This window comes from Notolabrus celidotus, chromosome 4, assembly GCF_009762535.1.
Source record: "Notolabrus celidotus isolate fNotCel1 chromosome 4, fNotCel1.pri, whole genome shotgun sequence".
Lineage (NCBI taxonomy): Eukaryota > Metazoa > Chordata > Actinopteri > Labriformes > Labridae > Notolabrus > Notolabrus celidotus.
In genome coordinates, this window is record NC_048275.1 from 35,764,139 (window position 1) to 35,780,866 (window position 16,728).

A 16,728-nucleotide genomic window follows, 5' to 3' on the forward strand; every position below is an offset into this window, starting at 1 on the left:
ATTTCAGTAGAGTTCGTGGCATAGTGGTTATGTTTGTGGAATGAGACTTTTAGACTCATGAATTTTGTTCGCGTAAGATCGAGTCTGTGTTTTTGTTCGTCTTTGCATGTATTTTTGTAGATGTCTGTGATCCTGTGATTCCTTCACCTGAGTTATTCTTCCTGTAGTAAACTCTAACTGAGACACGACTTGAAAACTCCTCCTGCACTGTGTTCCCACGGCTCCCCGTAAACCGTCTAAAGGTGTCTTTTAACCGAGTTCTGTGGGTTAGATGGTCACCGTTATAAAGTATTTACCTGTCACAGAGTAAGGTGTAGTAGCGTGCTGCAGTTCAGAGGTTAATAAGGCCGTAGTTTGGAGGAAACTTTCGCTAAACATGGTCCAGTATTTCCTGATATGAACTCAAGGAAACCAGTTGTTTCAGGTGAACACAGACTAACATGTTCCCTGGCTGTGACCTGGATGATGACGTAGTTGATTGATACCTGTCAGAATCGCTGAATCAAAGTGAGCTTCGTGGCTCACAAGCTTAGGTAACGGTCTCTTGACTTAATCACATTTTGCTCTCGTGGGAACGAATCCAACTCCGTTTAAGTTTGAAAATACTTTATTTTTACATATTTAATGACTTTCGTGGGTAGCTGTGATGCACTGCTCACTGATCCGACCATTGTTGCTGCAGTAGATGTGAGATGAGACCCAAGAACTTCTGTTAATATGTTTGTAAATGTGTGGCGAATCTTGTGTCTGAAGCAGACCACAGCACCTGTCTGTAAGTAAATACAACACAGCTGGATCACGGAAACCAGTTAGCGTAGAAACCAGTAGGGCGATAACACCGGCAGCAACAACTTGCTCTAGCTGTATTCAGATGATGAAAAACAAACACAAGTAAAGCTAACATGGAAGCTATGCTGTGCATTCTAACTAATTACATTTTTTTTTTAATGTGGTAATATAAGCGGTTTACTTACATGGGAGATAGACATGTTTTTCCTCCGATGAAAATAAAGTCAATCGCTCGCCGCTCCACAGCTAGCTATCGTGACGTCATCCTCCAGCTGGAGTATGCCACAGAGCGTTCATGTGTTTGGAGGCGTGTCCCTCCCCTCTCCCTACAGGCTGCTCTGAAGGAGGGGGAGGGCTCTGTTCGGCTGTGTGCTTTCAAAATCAAGCTAACTGCTGCGGCTTTCTCAGGATCTACTCCAGCTTTAATAAATATTTGAATAATGAGGCATTTTACCGGTGAAGTGATCTGTATGCTTCTAAGCAGGACGAAGAATTTACACAGCTCAGGTTTTATCTCAAAACCTGCAGACAGACTTTTTTGGCTTCAGAACCGTACAACGGGAAGAGGCGGAGCAATGCTGTCCATTTTTATTTACAGTCTCTGGACAAAACCCACTACACTGACTCAGGTATTTCAAAATAAGAGCATTCATTAAGGCTGATGATATGAACTCATACTAATTTGATGAACTGTTCCATCAGCCCAAAACCATCCACACTCTCACACTCAGACTTTGAGGCATGTCCCAGGTAAAGGTGTGTGAGCTCGGTGCTGTCTCATCATCAAGTGTGAGAGCTTTCTGATTTTGTGGTATTGATTAAAATCATACCGGCAGGTAAGAGGTCAGATTATTCAGAAGTAACCAGTTAAAACCATCTGAGAAAACAACCACAGCATGAGTTCTTGAAGTGTGTTTCCAAAACTGTCTCTCTTTACTTTGGCATAAATGTGTAAATAAAGGCATGACGTATTTTTTTTTTATTGATAATATTTTATTTTTTATTTATTGATGGTTAATTTTTGTGGTCGATGAACCTGAACATCATGTTTTTGGACTGTGGAAGGAAACTGGAGCATCCCGGAGTAAACCCACACGGATGTGGAGAACAAAACAAACAGACAGACGGACAGACAAACAAACAAACAAACAAACAAACAAACAGAGTTCATTTGCAAAAACAATTAACTCACTTTTGAAAAATTAATGAAAAGTTTCAATAAATTTATTTTTTCTATTACTAGCTTTTGGTATGATCAATCGACTGAGGTTGGGTATCTCTGATTAGTAGAGTCCCTGTAGTGCCCTCCTTACGTTGGGGTCCGTCTCTCTTTAAATGTATTTGTTGTGGAAATTAACTGGTGCTCGTGGTGTGTTTGTTTTGGGGTAACATGTTGGGGGAGTTTGGATTGAAGGGATATGGGGAATGGGGACTCTGTATGTATAAAAGGATCCTGGTCTTGGGTCACTGGTGCTGCTGGGATTGTAATATCCTAACTGCAAGCAGCCTTGTTCGTTATACAGCTTGGGATTGTCGTTGAGAAGGTTATAGTTCTTCTGGCCGTCGTATAACTCCGTCTGTTGTCTTGAGTACAAGGTGTTACTCAGCTCAGCTTCCTGAAGAGTGTCGACTAATTTTTGCTTCTCTATCTGGCTCTTTATGTTCTCTTTCCTCCTGGAGGTGCTTTCTCTCTCCAGATCCAAGTTCCTTTCATTGAGTCTGCGCTGCAGCTCAGACTTCCTTCTCCTCTCCTCTCTGAGAGCATCTTGGAGCTCTGCTACTTGTCTGTCGCACTCTGCCTCGTTAGCCTTGTATTGGTTGTTGATGAGCTGGAGCAGAGCGTTGGCCTGGACTTCAGCCTGCAGCCTGCCCACCTCAGAAGACAGTTTTTGGTTCTGGAAGACAGCGGCCTCATGGTCTCTCTGGTGGGAACTGTTTTTAGCTTGTTCCTCATAGAGGTCTGAAGCCAGCTGGTGGATTTTCTCCCGCAGCACAGAGATCGTGACGTCTTTGTGCTCAGCTTGGCCCTGTAGGTTCTGAATATTGAGGCACAATGACTCAATTTCCTCTTTCTCCTGCAGACTTGGCTTCAGCTGTGTGTTCTTCTGTTTCTGCTGAATGAGGCTCTCCTCCAGATCACTCGTGAGTTTCTCTATTGTGGTCTTGTTGCTCTCAAGCTCAGCTGTCAGTTCATGGATTTGATGACTCTGCTGTGTTTTGCACAGCTGAAGCTCTTTCTGTGACTTCAACAGATCATCCACTTTGTCTGTGAGAGTTTCCTCCTTAAACCTTTGTTTCTTTTCATTTTTTACATTGCGCTGGATCTCTTTCAGGGCAGCTTGAAGTTCACCCTGTAGCCGTTTGTTCTCACAGGCCAGACGCTCCGGTTCTTCTTCTTGCTTTCGCTGATGGCACACAGCGGCCTCATGGTCTCTCTGGTGGGAACTGTTTTTAGCTTGTTCCTCATGGAGGTCTGAAGCCAGCTGGTGGTTTTTCTTCCGCAGCACAGAGATCGTGACGTCTTTGTGCTCAGCTTGGCTCTGTAGGTTCTGAATATTGAGGCACAATGACTCAATTTCCTCTGTCTCCTGCAGACTTGGCTTCAGCTGTGTGTTCTTCTGTTTCTGCTGAATGAGGCTCTCCTCCAGATCACTCGTGAGTTTCTCTATTGTGATCTTGTTGCTCTCAAGCTCAGCTGTCAGTTCATGGATTTGATGACTCTGCTGTGTTTTGCACAGCTGAAGCTCTTTCTGTGACTTCAACAGATCATCCACTTTGTCTGTGAGAGTTTCCTCCTTAAACCTTTGTTTCTTTTCATTTTTTACATTGCGCTGGATCTCTTTCAGGGCAGCTTGAAGTTCACCCTGTAGCCGTTTGTTTTCACAGGCCAGACGCTCCGGTTCTTCTTCTTGCTTTCGCTGATGGCACACAGCGGCCTCATGGTCTCTCTGGTGGGAACTGTTTTTAGCTTGTTCCTCATGGAGGTCTGAAGCCAGCTGGTGGTTTTTCTTCCGCAGCACAGAGATTGTGATGTCTTTGTGCTCAGCTTCGCTCTGTAGGTTCTGAATATTGAGGCACAATGACTCAATTTCCTCTTTCTCCTGCAGACTTGGCTTCAGCTGTGTGTTCTTCTGTTTCTGCTGAATGAGGCTCTCCTCCAGATCACTCGTGAGTTTCTCTATTGTGGTCTTGTTGCTCTCAAGCTCAGCTGTCAGTTCATGGATTTGATGACTCTGCTGTGTTTTGCACAGCTGAAGCTCTTTCTGTGACTTCAACAGATCATCCACTTTGTCTGTGAGAGTTTCCTCCTTAAACCTTTGTTTCTTTTCATTTTTTACATTCCGCTGGATCTCTTTCAGGGCAGCTTGAAGTTCACCCTGCAGCCGTTTGTTTTCACAGGCCAGACGCTCCGGTTCTTCTTCTTGCTTTCGCTGCTGGCACACAGCGGCCTCAAGGTCCCTCTGGAGAGAGCTGGTTTTAGCTTGTTCTTTCTTCAGGTCTGAGGACAACTGGTGGACTTCGTCCTTTGCTGAAGAAGACGCTTTGTCTTTGTCTCCAATCTCCCTTTGAAGATTTTCAATAGTGCCTTGCAGGAATTGAATCTCCTCGTATGCTTTCACACTTTGCTCCTGCAGCTCCTCTTGCTTGGTCTTCAAACCTCTGTTCTCAGAGGACAGTGTTTCGTTCAACTTATGTGTGTCATCGTTTTCATCCTGTTGTGTCTGAAAGTTGAGAATCAGGGATTCAATCTCCTGGTCTTGATTCAGTTTTGCTTGATGAAGGGCTTTCGTGAGATTGGTCACAATCTCGTCTTGCTCTTGAAGCTCATCGTTCAAATCAGTAACTGTTGCTTCAAGCTCAGATTCACGCTGCTTCTGCTGTTTAATAGTCTGCATCATATCACACACCATATCCTGCATGAGCGCAAGCGCTTCATCTTGCTCGTCCCCTGGAGCTTGCGGAGAGCTTGATCTTTCCTCCCTTTTCAGGTCGTCTGGAGCAGTTTCAAAAGCCAGAGGCTGGTCTGACTGACAGACCTCTTTCTGGATCTGAGACTGCTGGTGCCCATCTTTGGCTTTCTTCTTAAGTTCACACTTGGGGCTTATTTCCTCTATCTCCCCCTCTATCTCCCCCTCTATCTCCTCCTCTATCTCCCCCTCTATCTCCCCCTCTATCTCCTCCTCTATCTCCTCCTCTATCTCCCCCTCTATCTCCTCCTCTATCTCCTCCTCTATCTCCTCCTCTATCTCCTCCTCTATCTCTTTCTCCACCTCTTTATTTGAGGTCTCTTCTGGAGGACTGAGCTCCTTCTTTTTGTAGGTTGGCACCTCTATCTCTTTCTCCACCCCTTTATTTGAGGTCTCCTCTGGAGGATTGAGCTCCTTCTTTTTGTAGGTTGGCACCTTCTTCTCCCTCTTTTCTCCCAACAACTCATCAAGGTTCTCCATGTGTCTGTTGAATCTTTTCTTTGAAACTGTCTTTTTACATTCTATCATAGGAAAACAACTCCCTCCTTTAACTTTATCCTTATGGTTATTCATTTTTCCCACTGTGAAGAAGTGAATAAATTGAAACTAGGATTAAAGTAACTTGGATTTGACCTTGCTCTTCTTAAACCAGCTGTGGTATGTGTCCTCGGTCACTGCCAGGAGTGTGAGTTTAACAAGGTCTCAACAGCTCTCAAAATATCAAAGGCCTTTGGTCCTATGACATCATAGTTCAAACAAACACATTCTGTTCTTTGTGATGTCATAGTGCTCTCAATAGGGGGCGTGTCCACTGCAGCCATTTTTTAAATGCTGAGTCAGTATTTCACCCTTTTTATTTACAGTCTATGATTTCAACATATTGGCCACGGTTACATGATGTTTTTTAATTATGTTGAAATGCTGCATTTCAACATATTGTTCTTCTACTTTAAACGTATTATTTTTCCACTTCCGTGACCGCTTTCACAGCCTTCAAATTTTTACCGATTTTTACCGTTCAACTTTTCAACTATTCAGCTCCTTCACCTCTTGCAGGCTATATCTTTTCACATATTCAACCCTTATACTTTTTGAATTATTCAACTTTATTTTAACTTTATTTTAACATTGAAACAGATGGGGCGGAATCTTCAAATCCACTTCAACTTCTTCAAATACTACAGCTCATAGCTTCAGCATACTTTCACTTTTAGACTCCATTCAAACGGTAAACTGGTCACAAGACTTTCAGCTATCTACACATGTTTCACTTCTTTGATACCTTTCACAGTTTCACAGATTTCACTGTTCAAAAATTCATCAAATTTCAGCTCTTCCCTCACTTTAACATTGGTGTGTGTGGGGTGGAACTCTGGTGGGCAGAGTGAGAGGTTCAAAACTTAGAGTGGGCAGGCTGGGAAAACAATGGGTCATGGCCTCACGAAAAATTGCCAGAAAATCCACAAATTTCACTCCACATACACAAATAAGACATCAAAACGTTCCCTGTCTTCTCCTGCTTCTGTCGAAGAGGTTACCAAAGCAAAAGATTGTACCGTTGAGCCACCAGGTCACCAACTGTCAGAGAAAGTCTCTCTGCTCGGCCATCTGCCGTAATGTTAAATATTTCTGGAGGGATGCACACGTTTCACTTTTCTTAACTCGCTGCCCTGACTACATTTCTGACTGTACAGACATGAAAAACACATCACTGTGTTCATCAGAGTCTTGTGATGCTCACGGTTTGATCCTTTTTCTGATAGCTATTACGGTTATCGCACAGTGTCGGCATATGTAGACCCTAATTTACTCCATGAATCCCATTCTTACTCAAATGTCACACATCAGTTACACAGCTGGTCCCATCACCATGGTAACAGTTAATGACAGTTGGAGACAATGCTGACTCAGATGACCTCATCAGTTCTGACTGAAACAAAGATACACGCACACACAGGTGATTCAGATGACCTCATCAGTGAGTGACAAACACACACACGCACACACAGGGTGCATCTCAAAGCTCTAAACGTCCATCCTCGCGTCTCTTCCTCGCATCTCTTCCTCGCGTCTTAGTCCCGCCCACCAGAGATGCGAGGAAATGAAACCAGAGGAGAGAGGAGAGAGGAGATTTGTATTTAGAGAAATGAGACGTCCTGTCCTCCGGAGCGTCACGTGAAGCGACGTCGGTTTGTGATGACGGCTTTAACAGCTGTTTGTGTCTGCACACATGTTCACTGTAATAACTCTGATCAATATAAACAGTAACAGAGCTCTGTCTCTGTGTTTACATGTTTAACACACACACCTGTTTAACACACATGTTCACTGTAATAACTCTGATAAATATAAACAGTAACAGATCTCTGTCTCTGTGTTTACATGTTTAACACACACTTGCACATGAAGAGAATCAGCTCTCTGTTTATTCTGTCCTGAAGCATCACGGATCGGTTCATCAGTAAAATGCCTCATTATTAAATGATTTATTACTTTAAGGGAAAATAGAAACCATGCAACTCTTTTCAAACCCTGTGCTCATTAATGATCAGCCTCATATGAAACTTTATTAACCTGACTGGAAATATAACAAGTGTTTTTACTAACAGACAAACTTTACTGTCAGACTTCTCTTCATGAAGAAAACGAGAAGAAATATGGAAACTAACAGGAGGAATAACTGATCATTGATATATATTCTATCAATGATGTTAGACTCTATTACTCTATTTCATTAGACAGTGAATCTGACAAAAACAATCAGATATAACATAATCCATCCTCTGTTATATTGAATTTATGATTTTGCGATCAGTATTTTGTTTTTAAAATTTACATCAAACACTTTTTAATCTCAGCTCATCACACACAGACTGTTTAGAAACCAACGGATGTTTATGATCTGTTTCAGGGCACCCTTAGTGACTGTTTTAAGGTCCATCTTTTCTCTGTTATTAAACTCAGCTGATGTTAAGTTTCGGTTAAGTCCGAGCCGCCGCAGCGTCCAATCGGTGAGTGATATTCGATAAGGGGGCGTGTCTGTCAGAGAAAAGACTTCCGCAAAGTCTGCTCTCGTGTTTCCTCGATTATCCCTCCTCGGATCAGTCTCCTCGCTCCTCGCTCCTCTCTCCTCCAGCAGCGTTTAGAGCTTTGGGACGCAAGTTAAAATGGCGCGTCAGTAAGTACTTCCGGTTCGACCGAGGAGCGAGGAGTGAGGAGACTGCAGTTTAGAGCTTTGAGATGCACCCATACACGCACACACAGGTGATTCAGATGACCTCATCAGTGAGTGACAAACACACACACACACACACACACACACACACAGGTGATTCAGATGACCTCATCAGTGAGTGACAAACAAGCATGCACACACACACCGGAAAGCGCACACACACACACACACACACACACACACACGCACACACACACACACACACACACAGGTAAGACATTTCCATAGTTTGTCAAGCAGTTTATAGGTGTTACTACTTCTAACACTTCAACTTCTTTTAAATTTTTCCACTTTATTCACTTCTTCTCCTTTTTCACTTTTTCTCCTTTTTCCACGTTTTCTACATTTTTCCACTCCTTCACCTTTTTCCACTTCTACTTTTTCCACTCCTTCGACTTCTTCTCCCTTTTCCACTTCCACTTCTTCAACTTCCTGTCCTTCTACATTTTCCAATCCTTCCACTTCTTCTACTTCCACTAATTCAACTACTTCTACTACTCTTCCACATGTTCAGCTGTGTTTCACAGCTTTCAGCCTTCAGCTTCAGCATTTCAACGCATTTGCTTTCAGGAAATGCAACCTTTCTAGTTCAGAATTAATTATTCAGAATTAAAAAATTCGGAGTTAAAGTATTCTCCTTCGTGTTTACATGAAAATACGTTTAATCGTTTTTATTCAATTCCACTTAATGTCTGGGGGTTGGGAAGGGTTCTGATTGGACAGGGGCAGGCGTGACGTATTTACGTTTACCAGAAGAAAACAGACTCCAGTTACTGCTTCTTTCATTTTCGGTAACAACATGGAAGACCACACAATAAGTACAGATTTGGCTTTGATTTTGATTATAGTTTTGAATAAGCAGCTGGACACAAACATACTGCTTCACTTTCATCAGCTGAGGAGAAGAGAGATAGAGGACCGGAGAAGGGAGGCGGAAGACCGTACTTTGGTGAATCAAAGCCGGTTAGTGCAACAGCTGCTCTACCTCAACCTGGAATATGTGCCCGCCAGCACGGAATATGTGTGTCATCGCGACAGGACAAGGGAACGAGCATGCTCAGAATGACCGGAATTAATTTAAAGTGGAATGAACGTATACATGATCGAGGAATTATTCAATTCGGATTTAAAATCAGAATAAACCAGACACTAAAATGCTGACTCAGCATTTCAACATATTCTTCTTCTACTTTCTACTTATTATTTTTCCACTTTGGAAAAATGTCACAATGTGACATGCCCTGTGGAAAAATTGACATAAAATCCACAAATGTCACTCCACATAAACAAATAAGACATCAAAACGTTCCCTGTCTTCTCCTGCTGCTGCCAAAGAGGTAAATAAAGCAAAACATTGTACCGTTGAGCCAGCAGGTACAATGTTTTGCTTTATTCTTCAGTGAGTGACACACACACACACACACACACACAGGTTAGACATTTCCATAGTTTGCCAGTTTTATAGGTGCTACTACTTCTTCCACTTCTTCTACTTTTTCCATCTCTTATACTTTTTCTGCTTTTTCCACTTCTTCTACCACTTCCACCAGTTTAACTACTTCAACTACTTTAAATGTTTATGAACCTTCTACTTATTCTGCTCTCTTACTTTTGTAGTTTTGTTCTTTACTTCACATTTTCACATGTTCAGTTTTTTACAGTTTTCAGCATACAGCTTCAGCATTTCAGGAAATGCAACCTTTCTAGGTATTTTTTCTTCTTCTTTTACGCCTTTAACAGCCTTCAAATTTTGACCGATTTTAACCGTTCAACTTTTCAACTATTCAGCTCCTTCACCTCTTTCAGGTTATATCTTTCCACATGTTCAGCCTTTATACTTTTTGAATGATTCAACTTTATTTAAACATTTTTTTTTACATTATGGACCATTGGTTCATTGAAAAAAATATTTGTGGCCCTTTAAGGTTTGTACTTGAGTACCCCTGGTATAGATATTAAGGAAAGATGGGAAGGGAGGACAAATCTGTAAAGCCACACAGCAGATGAGTATGTGAGATTTATTTTTTCATTTGTTTTAAAATCAAATCTAGACCAAAAAAAAAAAGAAAAATCAAAACAGAGAATCAAAGAGAGTTGTATCAAACCAGCCAATATATAGGAATCTGAAATAAGAAGACACTAACAGCTGATACAGCTAAGCACTGAATGTCAATGAGAGTCCCTGTAGAGACCAAACAACTCAAGAGTCAGTTGTTGTCCGGAGTGTTTGCTCAGCATCCTCTTGGGTCTCCTCTGTCATCCCCGTGCTGGTGTAACACGTAAAAGGCCACAGGTTGTGTTTTACTCGAGCTCCACCAGAAGGTCTCCCTCTCCCACTGTTTCTCCTTGCTTACAATGGACGCTCTTCACCTGCAGGGCAGAAGGAAACACACACACACAAAGTTATACGCTACAATATGAAAACATCAAAGGAAAACACACAACACCAGTTTAGACTTTAGAGGGCAAGATAAATGTTCTGTTTAACGTGTGTTTAAACTACAGACATGGTAACATTTACAAAAACTGTCTTTGTCTCAATCTGTGGAAGAGTTGTTGTATTCAGTTATCAGACACCTCTCCTTTGGAATCATGTACGAGTCAGGGTCAGGAAGGCAGACACCCTCTCACTTTCCTTTTTGATAAAGCTTATAGTTAGAGCTGGTTCAGGCTTGGACTAGCTCTTAGTTATGCTGCTAAAGACCAGGGGTTCCCAAACTTTTCAGCCGCGACCCCCAAAATATTGGTGCCAAAGACTTATGACCCCCACTGTCCCTCAAAGTGATTTAATGTGTCTTCATTTAGCTGGTCTGCAGAAAGTGACCCTACCTATATGAGCATGTGTCTGTGTTTCCTGTGCTGTTATGAATTAACCTGCTGCTACTGATGCTTTTGATAATTAACTGTTCACTAACCCTAAACTTAGGAGTCATCTAACAAAAAGAAAGGCAGAAAACTCATTACATTTTATATTTTCAAGGTTTTATTTCAAGTTTAGCTACTATTTCTGTGAATATTTGTTACTGTAGAGGGTAAAATGTACTGTTTTTAAATAACTAAAAAAATAAAAATAAAAAACAATCTGGAAGACAACTCAGGACCCACCATTTGTGTCTCGCGACCCCCAAGGGGGTCCCGACCCACACTTTGGGCACCTCTGCTATAGGTTCAGACTGACACACTGGGATCCTGTCTTTCCCTCTCTGTCCTCTCTCTGCCTGTCTCTTACTTTAACTCTTCCTGTCCCATTAAAGTTACTAACCATAGACCTTTCTGGAGTCCCTGAGCTCCCTTGTCTCGTAGGTTCCTCTGGATATCTGCTGCTGTGGACGTGCCAGACTCCAGCAGATACAACTACTACTATCCGTCTCACCACTATCATCTCTCTCTCTCTTCATCTCCCTCTATCCCTCTCTCCAACACGGTCTCAGCAGATGTGTGTCTAACATGAGTCTGGTCCTGCTGGAGGTTTCTGCCTGTTAAAGGAAGTTTGTCCTTGCCACTGTAACTTGCTAAATGCTGCAAAGTGCTCTGCTCATGGTGGATTAAGATGAGATCAGACTGAGTCCTGTCTGTAAGATGGGACTGGATCTGATCCTGTCTGGATGTTGGGTCTTTGTTAATAACAGAACATAGAGTACGGTCTAGACCTGCTCTGTTTGGAAAGAGTCTGAGGAGAACATTTGCTGTGTTTGGCGCTTTATAAATAAAGATTAATTGATCGCATTAGTTGACATGGATACACTGATTACATCTGCTGATTCAGCATCACACTCATTAAAATCTATAAAGTATATATCAGAGGCCACCGACGTTGACAACAGAAGTTCTTGTGTCAGCATTTTGTGTTGTTACCTTCCCCATCTTGGCAGCAGTCAAACTGTTCTGCATCTTCATGGCTTCAATTACACAAATCTCCTGACCCTCTGCAACCTACACGCACGCACGCACGCACGCACACACACACACACACACACACACACACACACACACACACACACACACACACACACACACACACACACACACACACACACACACACACACACACACACACACACACACACACACACACACACACACACACAGTTTGTAAGAATGGTTGGTTAAGGTTATCACATTGCTATTAAAACAAGACAAAAAGAAGTGAATCTAAACCAAGAGAAGATGTTGACACAAGTCGTTTTTCATGTTCAATCTCTGGATAATCAAATTCTTTCCTACATGAAATATTCAGTCTGGCTGTGGTGAGCGGTGACACTGAGCTGAGGGTCCAGGAGTAGGAAGAGAAAGAGGACCTAACACGTGATGTCTGTTTTTGCATTCTTAGCAGTGGAGAGTGAAAGTATCATCAATAAGAGCAGGAGTGATGTTAATAAAGAACCAGATCAAATCAGGGCCCTGTGTTTGCAAGCCAAACTCCATACAGAACCCACAAGCTGTTTCTTTCTGCAGCTGGCCTGGTCACACTTCAACACAATAGAATTTAACTAACACAGGCAGTAAAGTCAGAACAGCCACAGGTCTTGTCTCTAGGTAGGTTATAAATCTCTACGTGTTGAGAGGTGTTACCGTATCTCCAGGTTTGACCGACACGACCACCACTGTGCCCGGCATTGGTGAACGCAAGATGCTGCTGGTGTCTTCTGGAACTTTCTCTGGCATGAAGGAATTGAACTCTGCAGCCAACTTGGATAAAACTCGAAGCTTAAACTAAAATCAAACAGACAGGATAAGAACAGGACGGGTATGTAAGAGTCTGAGTTATCCTTCAGTGTTTATCCTTCAATTCTGCAGTTTCACATTACAAATAAGAGTTTCTCTGGTAGGCTGTAGCTCACCTTGTTCCTCTGATACTACAGATTCAGATGTCTAATGAATACAATTCCTCATACAATTACATTTATCATCATAAATGACCTAATGCACTCAAGGCACACGAGTCAGTGACATCTTTTGAATCTCTTCTTAAAACCCATTTTTACAGACTTGCTTTTATGTTACTTCATCCTTCTAAATGCATCTACTTCTATTTTATTATTATAATTAATTTTTATCCAACTAATTAACTTTATTTTATCTTATTTTTCATTTATTAATTTAATGTTCATAAGTTATCCTTTTCACTTTTTCTCATTTTCTCTGATGTGATGTCATCCTCTCATTCTGAAAACCTCTTTTATTGTCCTTTTAATGCTTTTATTTACTTATCCATTTTTATTTATTTATTTTATTTATTTATCCTTGAAAAACCTCTTAAACAATGATTTACTGGTCTATTGTCATCCCACTTCATTCTGTCTAATTAATTTTCTTAACTTCGTGTTGTATTCTGTTTTGCATTGTTAAAGTTCCTCCTCTGTCTACTTTCTACTTTCTTTGTTATTCGAACCATGCTTTGCTTGTCAAAGTACTTTGTAAACATTTGTTTTTAAAGGTGCCTTACAAATACAGTTATTACTATTATTATCATTATTATAAAAATGCTTATTGGAATAATGAGAATAATTGTAATAAAAACAGAAATAATTTGAACTGACTTCTTCACCTTCTCAGAAAGAGGAACAACTGAAGTTGTGAAGGTTCAAGGGCCTTCAAACTGTCGCCTGTTGCACCAGCTCTGCATAAGTTGAGTCCTAAGTTAGGGTATAAAGTCCTCACTAAACCATGTTGAAACCATAGACTGTATAAATAATGGACGTAGTATCCGTGACATCATCCGTAAAGAGGCGGGCTTTGAGCCTCCTCGCCAACAGCTACAGTGTTCACGCCTGTCGGTCAAGTCAGCTGTGCCTCTCATTGGAAGACTCGTAATCTTAATATCTTTGAAATTGCTGCGTTAGAATCCCCCGTACAGTGTGTGCTGATTGAGAAATGAGCTATCCAGACTACACTAATCTTTTGAACCAGACTGTAAACATGTTTATTTCTGCTGTAAAGATCAGCTTTTTTTTTATTTGAGTGTATGTGGTTTCCGGTACTTCCGGAGCCAGCCTCAAGCAGATCCTCAATGAACTGCAGTTTTTAGCATTCCCACATTGGCGTCATATTTTTGGACTGGAGGTTGCGGCTTGGTTGAAACGAGTTAGTTATTAACTTAAGTTGTCTCGTTGTTTTGTTTCACCACGGAGACGTAAGGTCCAAAAAGGTTATTTTTCCATAACCTTACATTATCCCGCTTATTACCCAGCTACTAACTTAAAATACAAACACGTTGTCAACCTGCTAAACATACATTGTCCCTTACTTAATCGACAAACAGCAACATAAAGGTAAAATATGACAGATCATGTTGATATGGTGATAAATCATCTATAGTGCAAAATAAAAACAGTGACATCTAGTGGTGATCCTATCTTTAAAAACTCCATCCTAAATTAGAAATTATGTTTAATCTAGGCTACGTTGGAAGTGTCACACAGCTGGTGCAACCCAATGCTGCTCTGTTATCACCACTAAGGCTGTGGGTGAAATTCCAAAGTTTCCCCAAAAAATGTCGCCATAAAACTCATTAAAGTGGATGCGTCATCCACAATCAGACCCTTACACAGCACATGCTTAGTTTGTTTTCTTGTGTATTAGCCCACTTCCTGGTTTATTTTTGTGACCCTGGTGTCCTGGTGTCATGTCTAATGCGTATCTTAAGCCGCCTCTTCTTCTCCTTTCTTTTCTTTTTGACTCAGAGCGAGGTGTAAAATTTAAGATGTAACTTATGCTCACGTTGGAACTATCTCAGCTGGTGCAACGCCCTAAACGCTAGTCGAGTGTAAACTCCATCCTAAATTAGAAAGTACACTCAAACTAGTCTACGTTTGAATTTACACACAGCTGGTGAACCCAGAGCTGGTTATTAACTTTGTCCAGAGGCTGATTTGAATGTGGCAATAATTCTCACATTCATATCGGAGTGCTGAACTTGCTATGTGGTTTAATTTGAAATAAGAGGACTCAAGACAGTAGAATTAATAATATTTTTCCTACAGTTCCATCGAGATGTGTTGTCTTACCGATGTGCCGTAGTACTGCAGGACAATGTTTCCTGACGCGTCTCTGGAGAGACACTAAGAAAACACAGAACATGTACACAGTCCATTCAAGTGATCCAAAAAACTGGAGAACACAACGAGTTTTCTAACTTTGGGCTCATTGTGAGACGGCAATATATTGTTTTTGAGTTACCTGTAGTGTTCTTTGGGTACCGTTAATTGTAAGTGGCAACAGTGGGGAGGCCAGATTCCACTCTCCTTTGACCTCCACCTTTCCTCCATCTACCTCCACCTGCAGACACAGACAGATTTCATTCAAGATTTCATGAAAAGGAAACAGAACTCTGGGAAAGTTGTTTGATGACAGCTCTTATCGGAAAGGCTTCTTCAGTTATCAACGAAGGGCCCAAAATGCATCAGGATAAACGGAAAACCTTAACAGGAGACAGTGAAATATTTGAATACTTACAGTATAAACATTTCCTGACTTGGTAATCTCCACTGTATGGCATCTTTCTCCAAGCTCCACAATCAGTTCCCAATTGCTACAGTCCACAGAAGCTGAGGACACCCTGCAAAACAAACGAATCACTTTCTAGTGATGAGGCTGAATGCATCCAAGTTACACGTTCTTACCAGGGGTGCAGCTTGCTCGGCTGGAAGTGAAGCTTCCAACAAAGCGTCTGCCCCCTGGTGGCTGGCTGCAGTATAGGTCAAAAACTCTGCCTCCCTCATTCATTTGTATGAGGCTGCAGCCACACTTATAAAAAAATAAAATAAATACAATGGGCACGAATGTTTGTCACATCTGTATGCTGTGGTGATATGTAGTTATTATTTGACTGTTTTGTGTTCAAGGCCTCTTTTTTCTGAAAAGTTTCTTTTTGGTTAGTTATTAGAGTTTAAAAAAGAGGGTTTTACTTCTGGGTTCACTTTGATTCACAGCTGCCGTAGAGGGAAACTCCATAGGTTCTCGTGATGCTACGCTGTAGGGTGGAGGCCATTACCGTGGCAACACAGAAATTTCCGTGGTAACCACAGAAATTCTCTACAGAGCAGACTCTGGCTGCACAATGGCTGCGCATTGGAACAGGTTTTTTTGGCTTCAGAACCGTACAACGGGAAAAGACGGAGCAAGGCTGTCCATTTTATATACAGTCTATGGTTCTTACCTGGTGGACCTACAGGGAGTTTTTTACTTCACTAGGCTGGGTGATAAGATACTAAGTTCCTACTTTATACTTTTGATTGTCAAACTTCTGCTTTGTTATCGTTTTGCCTCTTCTATTTCGTCTATTTGCTCACATCTGATGCCGTGACACTAATAAGGCGCAGGCTGGTAGCCACACCCTTTTTAAGTTGTTCTGTCTGTCTCTGCAAAACGTTTGCCCAATGAAGGTCTAGAACCGATCTTTAAAAGGATCAATAAATGTTTGGCACTTTTTTAGTGTGATATCTGCTGCTCGTATCCCTTTGTTAACATCAGAAGTTTAATTTAATAGAATTATCCGTCCACGCTCCCAACACGATTGATTGATTGATTGGTTGAATTTGAAAGATGTTCATGTTCATACTGGCACAGCCTTTCATTTACAATTTGGGGTTCAGTATCTTGATCAACAACATTTTGAAACAGGGCCTAGAGGAGTTTGAAATAGAACCACAGACATTTTAGAGCCAGACATTTTCACAGTGTTGATTACAGGATGACTTGTTGCTGGTCTGTGCTGGGGCTCTACTGACCACACTG

General features: G+C 41.6%; 2 protein-coding genes across 2 annotated transcripts in view; both read right to left on the reverse strand.

Annotated features, from left to right (window-relative positions):
* Positions 1–1,995: 1,995 nt before the first annotated feature.
* On the reverse strand, positions 1,996–5,525 carry LOC117811128 (trichohyalin-like). Its single transcript, XM_034681212.1, has one exon. It carries the CDS (start codon positions 5,235–5,237, stop codon positions 2,121–2,123), a length of 3,117 nt encoding a protein of 1,038 aa, XP_034537103.1. The 5' UTR covers positions 5,238–5,525; the 3' UTR covers positions 1,996–2,120.
* A 4,471-nt stretch (positions 5,526–9,996) lies between these two features.
* Positions 9,997–16,728, reverse strand: part of pcca (propionyl-CoA carboxylase subunit alpha) — a 31,672-nt gene continuing 24,940 nt past the window's right edge. Inside the window, exons 18-23 of the mRNA XM_034681979.1 lie at positions 15,448–15,550; positions 15,172–15,270; positions 15,000–15,053; positions 12,565–12,705; positions 11,848–11,925; positions 9,997–10,362 (exon numbers count right to left, since the gene is read on the reverse strand). Coding sequence (XP_034537870.1) covers positions 10,294–10,362; positions 11,848–11,925; positions 12,565–12,705; positions 15,000–15,053; positions 15,172–15,270; positions 15,448–15,550 — 544 coding nt within the window. The 3' untranslated portion in view covers positions 9,997–10,293. The remainder of the gene's footprint in view (positions 10,363–11,847; positions 11,926–12,564; positions 12,706–14,999; positions 15,054–15,171; positions 15,271–15,447; positions 15,551–16,728) is intronic.